This window comes from Pristis pectinata, chromosome 20 (assembly GCF_009764475.1).
Source record: "Pristis pectinata isolate sPriPec2 chromosome 20, sPriPec2.1.pri, whole genome shotgun sequence".
NCBI lineage: Eukaryota > Metazoa > Chordata > Chondrichthyes > Rhinopristiformes > Pristidae > Pristis > Pristis pectinata.
Window position 1 is genome coordinate 2,034,920 of NC_067424.1, and position 9,466 is coordinate 2,044,385.

General features: G+C 45.8%; 1 protein-coding gene across 1 annotated transcript in view; it reads right to left on the minus strand.

The window, feature by feature from the left end:
- The window catches only part of LOC127580807 (laminin subunit beta-3-like), a 48,006-nt gene extending 38,847 nt beyond the window's left edge, over positions 1-9,159 (minus strand). Inside the window, exons 1-3 of the mRNA XM_052034709.1 lie at positions 9,062-9,159; positions 8,064-8,124; positions 3,066-3,229 (exon numbers count right to left, since the gene is read on the minus strand). Of these exons, the coding sequence (XP_051890669.1) occupies positions 3,066-3,229; positions 8,064-8,088 (189 nt within the window). The 5' untranslated portion in view covers positions 8,089-8,124; positions 9,062-9,159. The remainder of the gene's footprint in view (positions 1-3,065; positions 3,230-8,063; positions 8,125-9,061) is intronic.
- Between the last annotated feature and the right edge of the window lie 307 nt (positions 9,160-9,466).

The window sequence follows — 9,466 nt, forward strand, 5'->3', positions numbered from 1 at the left end:
TCTACATTCTGTTGAAGAAGTGAATGGGTTAAGCTGCAGTCAGTCAGCACATTGTAACATGAAACTTCAGACAAACAAGACTGGGACCCACCCTGTCTGATTAAGTTACAGCAAAGTGCCTACTGCCAATAAATAATTCGACTTTGACTCGGGAAAGTGTGAATGAAGTGGGTGAGACAGTGATCAAGTCAGAGCAAGGCAGGAAACTGTGCAGCTGCAGCGTGTGATGTGTGCGGCCCAATAAGGCTGGACGGGGAACCACAACCCAACATCCAGTACAAGGTCAGGATGATTAATATCAGCGTTACTCCCTGATTCACCGTGACACATGCAGCCTCTGACTGCGGAGAATGATACATATCTCTTTTGCAGCATTTTCTTCCCATACAGGAAGTAGGATTTGATATTAATGATGCTGCACTGTAGTATTCAGTCTCTGAGGGTGTGAACTGGACAGTGTAACAGAACAGAACCCAGTCGCACTCTGCTCACTTCAGACCAAGCCCGATCTCATCACCAAACCCACAGACAACTGTGTAGTCCGGTGCACTAACCTTTACCTTGCAGAGGCCAGGTGCCAGCTTCTGACACCTCTGCATACCTCTCTCAGGGCCACGACCCCACTAATAAACACCAGGACACCACCTCCAGCTCTGTTATACATCTCATCGCATCAGGAGATCTCTCCTCCTTAATGAGGGGAGATCCTCTCCCACTGCCTTACTGATTACCGCCCAGTGGCTCTGACATCCACCATCATGAAGTGCTTCGAGAGGCTGGTCATGGCACACATCAACTCCAGCCTCCCAGACAACCTCGACCCACTGCAATTCACCTACCACCGACACAGGTCTATGGCAGATGCCATCTTCCTGGGCCTACACTCATCTCTGGAGCATCTGGACAGCTCTGTTAGACTATTGTTTATTAACTACAGCTCCGCCTTCAATACTATAATTCCAAGCAAACTCATCTCCAAACTCCGAGACCTGGGAGTCTACACCTCCCTCTGCAACTGGATCCTTGACTTCCTGACCAACAGACCACAATCAGTGAGGATAGGCAGCAATACCTCCGCCACGATTATTCTCAACACTGGTGCCCCACATGGCTGCGTCCTCAACCCTCTACTCTACTCCCTATACCCTCATGACTGTGTGGCCAGATTCTGCTCTAACTCCATCTACAAGTTTGCAGATAACACCACCGTAGTGGGCCGTATCTCAAATAATGATGGGTAAGAGTACCGGAAGGAGATAGAGAGCCTAGTGACATGGTGTCATGACAACAACCTTTCCCTCAATGTCAGCAAAACAAAAGAGCTGGTCATTGACTACAGGAGGGGTGGTGGTGCACATGCCTGTCTACATCAATGGTGCTGAGGTCGAGAGGGTTGAGAGCTTAAAGTTCCTGGGAGTGAACATCACCAACAGCCTGTCCTGGGCCAACCACATAGATGCCACAGTCAAGAAAGCTCATCAATGCCTCTACTTCCTCAAGAAGCTAAAGAAATTTGGCATGTTCCCATCAACCCTCACTAATTTTTATTGATGCACCATAGAAAGCATCCTATCCAGATGCATCACAGCTTGGTATGGCAACTGCTCTGCCCACGACCACAAGAAACACAGAGAGTTGTGGACACAGCCCAGCACATCACAGGAGCCAGCCTCCCCTCCATGCATTCTGTCTACACTTCTCACTGCCTCGGTAAAGCAGCCAGCATAATCAAAGACCCCACTCACCCCAGACATTCTCCCAACTCCCATCGGGCAGAAGACACAAAAGCCTGAAAGCACGTACCACAAGACTCAAGGACAGCTTCTATCCCACTGTTATAAGACTATTGAATGGTTCCCTAGTACAATAAAATGGACTCTTGACCTCAAAATCTACCTTGTATTGACCTTTCACCTTATTGTTGCCTGCATTGCACTTTCTCAGTAGCTGTGACACTTTGTTCTGCATTCTGCTATTGTTTTACCCTGTACTGCCTCAATGCACTGTGTAATGAGTTGACCCGTACGATCAGTATGCAAGACAAGTTTTGCACTGTACCTCTGTACATGTGACATTAATAAACCCATTCCAAAAACTAGTTCCAATTCCAACTCCATGGCCTTCAACTTTGTCGTGTCCCAGCCCCGCACTGCCCACTTCTGTACTAGAGATGCATGAACAGGACTGGTCCTGGTAGGCCCATTGTTTCTACCTGCCTTTGCCCCACTCAACTCACTTCTTCATACCTGGACTCCATCAGAAATCCTGGAGATTCCCTCAATGGCTCCACAGATTTAGCCACCGAGACTTAGGAAGGGACCACGTCCACAGTTTGGAATGATGCAGGAGTGCTGCAGGGGCCCCAGACCACGGTTGGGGAAGGGGTCAGACAGAATGAGATTAATGCTCCCTCAGCCTGTCTGAGGTGTCGGCCACTGGGCTTCCCATTGGACATGGCCAATTACACAATGTGTCAGGACATGCACACTGCCCGCAAAGGATAGTCAGGCAAGGGGTGTTAACAGAATGACCTGTCATTGCTGTTCTGATCCTGCTGACATCTGTCCTCGAGATTACTGTACTTCATTAAGTATTGAGCTTTTCCACAATACCTGTCAAGTGTAATATGGCCTGACAGATATTTGTCTTGTTATTTTTCCTTAACACTGTTCTCTCAAATATAGGCAGACACAGGAGACGGCGGATGCTGGAATCTGGAGCAGCAAACAATCTGCTGGAGGAACTCAGCAGGTTGAGCAGCGTCTGTGGGGGGAGAGGAATTGTGGACATTTTGGGTAGAAACCCCGCATCAGGATTCTGAGTTTCGACCTGAAGCGTCGACAATTTCTTTCAGCCCACAGGTGCTGCTCGACCCACTGAGTTCCTCCAGCAGGTTGTTTGTCTCTCAAGTATAGGAATGGTATATGTTTGAAAAAGTACGATGTTTTATTAGTGAATTTGGTCATGTTAGTCAGGTTAATGCACTGTGAACTATTAGTCAATGCAGGCTATCGAGACTTGCCAGCACCACAGGAACAAGTTACTGAAGTGTTAATGTCACTTACCCGCCCATGGTACGTCTTTGCACTGCAGTATCTCTCAGACACGTGGAGGCCACATGTCGATGAAGCTTGAAGTTTATTTACTCGTCCAACGGTTAGATCTCTGGGTTGGGGATAGCAAGCTTGTCTGGAGCAGTCCCTCTGCGCTGATACACAGCTGGCCAATGCTGAAAGCATAGCAACAATCAATGATGAAAGACACCAGCAATTAACATTTGTCTGCAGTTGGACAGATTATTTGATCTTTGTGGGATCTCACTGTGCATACATTGGCTGCCATGTGATACTGAACACACTCACAGAGTTCTCTGTGGCTGTAATATACATTGGGAGGTCCTGCCAAGTCACATAAAAATGCAAATCTCTCTTTCTGTAAAATGATCATTGAGCCAACTTGAAGCAACAAGATTCTTTCAATAATACAGATTTTGTAGGGACCTGAGGGGCAACTATTTTACACAAGAGGGTGGTCAGTATGTGGAACGAGCTGCCAGAGGAAATGGGTGAGGCAGGCACATTAACAACCTTTATAAGGCAGTTGGACAGGTCCATGGATAGGAAAAGTTCAGGTTACGGGCCAAACGCGGACAAATGGGATGAGCTTGGATGGGGCATCTTGGTCAACATGGACCAGTTGGGCTGAAGGGCCTGTTTCCGTGCTGTATGACTCTATGACTCTTACCATTGTCAGGTGGCCAATAGGCTTAAAAGAAGGAGGCACTAGATGGACTTTGCCTTCCTGTAGGAAGACTTCTGCGCATCACAGACGGATTGGGTCAATGGTTGGTGTCACTACGCCATCACCAAGGAAGAACAATGTGCTGGCAATGGAGAAGGTCCAGAGCAGGTTTAAGAGAATGATCCTGGGGGTGAAATGTATGAGGAGCGTTTGATGGCTCTGGGCCTCTTCTCACTGGAGTTTAGAAGGATGAGGGGGGATCTCATTGACACCTACCAAACATTGAAAGGCCTGGATAGAATGCCTTAGGCACAGCCTCAGAATAGAAGGATGTCCCTTGAGAATAGAATGGATGCAGAGAGGGTGTTTCCAGTAGTGGGAGAGTCTAGGACCAGAGGGCACAGCCTCAGAATAGAAGGATGTCCCTTTAGAACAGAGATGGAGGAATTTCTTTCAGTGGTGAATCTGTGGAATTCATTGCCACAGACGCCTGTGGAGGCCAAGTCATTGGGTGTATCTAAAGCGGAGGTTGATAGGTTCTTGATTAGTGAGGGTGTCAAAGGTTACGGGAAGAAGGCAGAAGAATGGGGTTGAGAGGGAAAAATAAATCAACCTTGATTGAATGGCGGAGCAGACCCGATGGGCCAAATGGCCTAATTCTGCTCCTATGTCTTATGGTCCAACATGGGTACACAGGTTTCCTGCTGCAACTTGCCCATTTCTCACAGGGGCAGAGGAAGGACTGTCCTCAGCTGCACCGAGTTTTTCAGATGAGACTGATCTTTCACCTTCCGAAGGTGCCTCCTGGATCTTCATTCTGAGGCCACATTAGGCATGAAATTGGTCAACATCAGCAGGACCTGAATTTGGGTTCTGTTGGTATTTCTGGTCAACTTCTCAATAGGGTTTGTTTTAGAAATTAAAGCCCTGTTGAATAATTAATAAACATCCAGAGCCATCCCTGTGTAGCCATGATAAGGGAGCAGATATTGAAAAATGGAAGTTTTAACATAGAACATTACAGCAGAGTACAGGCCCTTCAGCCCGCGATGTTGTGCCGACATTTTATCCTGCTCTAAGATCTATCTAACCCTTCCCTCCCACATAGCACCCCATTTTTCTATCATTCATGTGGCTACCTAAGAGTCTATTAATCTATTAGACTAACAGATTAGTCCAAGAGTCTATTAGAATGGCCCTAATGTATCTTCTCCCACAACCTCTGCCAGCAGTGCGTTCCACGCACCCACCACTTTCTACATAAGAGACTTGCCTCTGACATCCCCCTTATACCTTCCTCCAATCACCTTAAAATTATGTCCCCTCGTGTGAGCCATTTTTGCCCTGGGAAAAAGTCTCTGACTGTCCACTCGATCTATGCCTCTTATCATCTTGTACACCTCTATCAAGCCACCTCTCATCCTCCTTCTCTCCAAAGAGAAAAGCCCCAGCTCACTCAACCTATCCTCATAAGACATGCTCTCCAATCCAGGCAGCATCCTGGTAAATCTCCTCTTCACTCTCTCTAAAGCTTCCACATTCTTCCTATAATGAGGCGACCAGAACTGAACACAATACTCCAAGTGTGGTCTGACCAGAGTTCTATAGAGCTGCAACATCACCTCGTGGCTCTTGAACACAATACCCCGACTAATGAAGGCCAACACATCATACATCCTATCAATCTGCATGGCAACCTTGAGGGATCTATGGACGGGGACCCAAAGATCCCCCTGTTCACTGCTAAGAGTCCTGCCATTAACCTTGTATTCTGCCTTCAAATTCGATCTCCCAAAGTGTACCACTTCACACTTTTCTGGGTTGAACTCCATCTGCCACTTCTCAGCCCAGCTCTGCCTATCAATTCCTGTTGTAACCTACAGCAACCTTCTACACTATCCACAACACCACCAACCTTTCTGATATGGAAGTCACCAGTGAGCTGGAAATCTTCGGCCAGGAGTCTAAACAGGTCTTAGTCTCCTCCAGCTAGTGGAACGGAACATCAGGAGCACCACACAGAGCATGGCTGGGACCCTGGTGTCTCTTTGGCAGGAGTGACTACAGAAGAATTTCTACTTCCAGATGTTTAGGTTTTCACAGCAAACAAAAAAGAAACAGCTGGAGGAATTCAATGGGTCGGGCAACATCTGTGGAGGGAGATGGAGTCTCGGCCCAAAACATCAGCTGTCCATTTCCCTCTACAGATGCTGCTCGACCCGCTGAGTTCCTCCAGCACCTTTGGTGTTTCTCCAGACTCCAGCATCTGCGTCTCGTGTGTCTCCTTTAAAACCTGCGCACTAATTCAGACCCAGATCAAAGTCAAGCAAGGAAGGATTTCTTCAGGAACACCGACTAACTTTCCCTGAAAGTTGAAGCTCCGGGAAAGTCACATGGACCTCAGAGCAGGACTGAAGCTGCAAACAAAACAACCACGAAGGGGTCTGAGTAACAAATGACTGGGAGTTGAAGCAGTGGTTTCTGATTCACCTGGTAGCAGGAAGAGCCCTTGGTACGATTGAAGATTGGACTTCATTTGGGGAGATGTTGCCATCTTATAGAATCAGAATCGTTCAGCAAAAAACAAGGTCTCTCAGCCCACCCCATCCATGCCGACTGTGATGCCCGTCTACACTAATCCCAACTGCACTTTGGACCCATATCCCCCTTTGCCTTCCCTATCGAAATACCTGTCCAAATGTTGTAATTGTACCTGCCTCCACCACTGCCTCTGGCACCTCATTCCAGACACTCAACATAATCTGTATGAAAAACTTACTCCTCAGATCTCCTTTAAATTTCTCCCTTGAAAAAGGCTCTTTCTGTGTATGTTTATATTATTAAAAATATCTATATTTCTATCTATCTATGCCCCTTCATAATATTATAAGCCTCTTTAAGGTCAGAATTTTCTGCCCATTCCCAGTTTATGTGGTATACTCGGCCATTTCACAGGGGCTATTTAATAACCAACGGTGTTGGAGCCAGGGTGATGTTAGACCAGACTGAGGAAAGTAGCAGATCTCCATCCCCAAAGGACATTAATGATCCACATTTCTCAACGACAATCCAGTGACTGCTCACGGAACATCACTGACGCAAAATTACTGGGTTGCCTGAATTTAGATTCCCACTGCTTACGGTGGGGTTTGAACTCACGGCCTCCATCCTCTCGCCCACGTTCCGGTACATGTCCAGTATCAGAACCACCTGCAGCTATTCTCTGACCAGCCATTCCCACCTGTGCCTTTCTGCCGAGCTTTCCTCTGTATCAAATTCCTATTATTCAAGTTCATGTTCAGATCCTTATTTGTGTAGGAGAACCCCTGAGGTCTCAAACATCTTGCTGCTCTTTATTATATTTGTGGCTTCTAATGTACATTAATGGTCAGGTGTGGTGACCAAACTTAGACCAAGTGGCAGCTTCAGTTAACAGATGTTGGCAATGGTCACAAAGTACAGCTGTTTTTTCTGGAATGATTTAAGTATTCTATCTTAAAACTGATGCACTTGTCAACCTCACTTACTCACAGTTTCTGAGACATCTTCATATTTTCATATCATGGATAGGGTAGTTAAGAAAGCTTATGGGGTGTTAGCTTTCATAAGTCGAGGGATTGAGTTTAAGAGCCGCGAGGTAATGATGCAGCTCTATAAAACTCTGGTTAGACCACACTTAGAGTACTGTGTCCCATTCTGGTCACTTCATTATAGGAAGGATGTGGAAGCGTTGGAAAGGGTGCAGAGGGGATTTACCAGGATGCTGCCTGGTTTGGAGAGTATGCATTATGAGGAGAGACTAAGGGAGCTAGGGCTTTACTCTTTGGAGAGGAGGAGGATGAGGGGAGACATGATAGAGGTGTACAAAATATTGAGGAATAGATAGAGTGGACAGCCAGCACCTCTTTCCCAGGGCTCAATACAAGAGGGCATGGCCTTAAAGGTGGGAAATTCCAGGGAGATATCAGAGGAAGGTTTTTTACCCAGAGAGTGGTTGGGGCATGGAATGCGCTGCCTGGGGCGGTGGTGGACGCAGGCACATTGGTCAAATTCAACAGAATCCTAGATAAGCATATGGAGGAATTTAAAATAGAGGGATATGTGGGAGGAAGGGGTTAGATAGTGTTAGGCGAGGTTTAAAGGTCGGCACAACATTGTGGGCCTGTATTGTGCTGTACTGTTCTATGTTCAATGTTCTATGTTATACCCAAAATGAGACATAAGAAGGGTTTTCGGGAAACAGAATCACAACAGAATAATCCTCCCTGATATATTTAATGATCTGTCTACTTCATGTTCAATGCTATGATTTTTAAACTCACCCAGGCTCAGGAACAGCAGCAGCATCTTCACAGTGAAAGACAACTTCTTGAAATATAGTCCCTGAGGAGAAAATGTAAATCCATCAATATTTCTAAAGAACATTCGGGCTTTATGCTAACATTTGGAGAGCCAACTTTAAATGTAGGATTATTTAAAAAATATAGCCAACCTTTGCAAATGAAATCAAAATCCAGTTATATCATAGAACATAGAGCACAGAACAGTCCAGCATGGGACAGGCCATTCGGCCCACAATGTTGTGCCGACTTGATACCAATCTATACTAAATGTCCTCCCCCTGTGTATCATCCCTATCCCTCCACTCCCTTCATATTCATGTGTCTATCTAAAAGCCTCTTAAACTCTCCCAAACTGCCTGCTTCCACTGCCACCCCTGGTAACCCATTCCAGGCACCCACCACTCTCCGTGTAAAAAAAACTTGCCCCTCACGTCGCCTTCAAATTTCCCCTCTCTACCCTTAAAAGCATGTCCTCTGGTGTTTGACATTTCTACCTTGGGGAAAAGATTCTACCTGTCTAGCTATGCCTCTCAATAATTTTAAAGTCTTCTATAAGACTTCTGCCGCTCTAGGGGAACAACCTAAGTTTGTCCAACCTTTCCTTATAGCTCATACCCTCTAATACAGGCAGCATCCTGGTGAACCTCTTCTGCGCCCTCTCCACAGTCTCCACACCCTTCCTGTAACGGGGCGACCAGAACTGCACACAACATTCCAAGTGCAGTCTGAGTAAAGTTTTATACAGCTGCGGCATGACTTCCTTGAATGTCAGAATGTAAATTACTGAGTAATTTAATGATCTTGAACCTTTGTGGATTATTGTAATTTTCAATCTGATAAAATCTTGCAAGTAAACAATACTCAAGATCTCTGTTGAATTCCATAAATTGAATTATCGGTAATTTAGAGAGAAGTACTTCAGCTTGTTCTGAGAAAATATCTCCCATTAATCCCAAAAGTCTGACTGCAAACATTACCGGCAGTAAAATCTCTTCTTCCAATGATCGTCAGTCTTGTGCTGTGTTCCTACCGGGCGCAGTCCCCACTCTGCCTCTACGTGTGTGAACTTCTCTTTTAACTGACGCCCTCAACTGGGTGTGTTCCAGGTGGAATGAGTCTGTCGGTGATGAAGGAATGTCTCAAGATTATTCATGCACACGCCCTGTGTTCTCCCTATCCTCGGTCTAATACTCCAAACACGTACCAGCTCTCTCTGTGATCTTACCAAAATATTAATTAATCATCACGTGTGTTTCTTCACATTTGTGATAAAAGAAATTTAAAATTTCAAGTATGTTTCATTGGCATTGAAATTTCTTCAGTGGTTTCTTATCAATAATTTAGCAGCAATACTTAAAACAATCAGAAATGTCTGGACACCC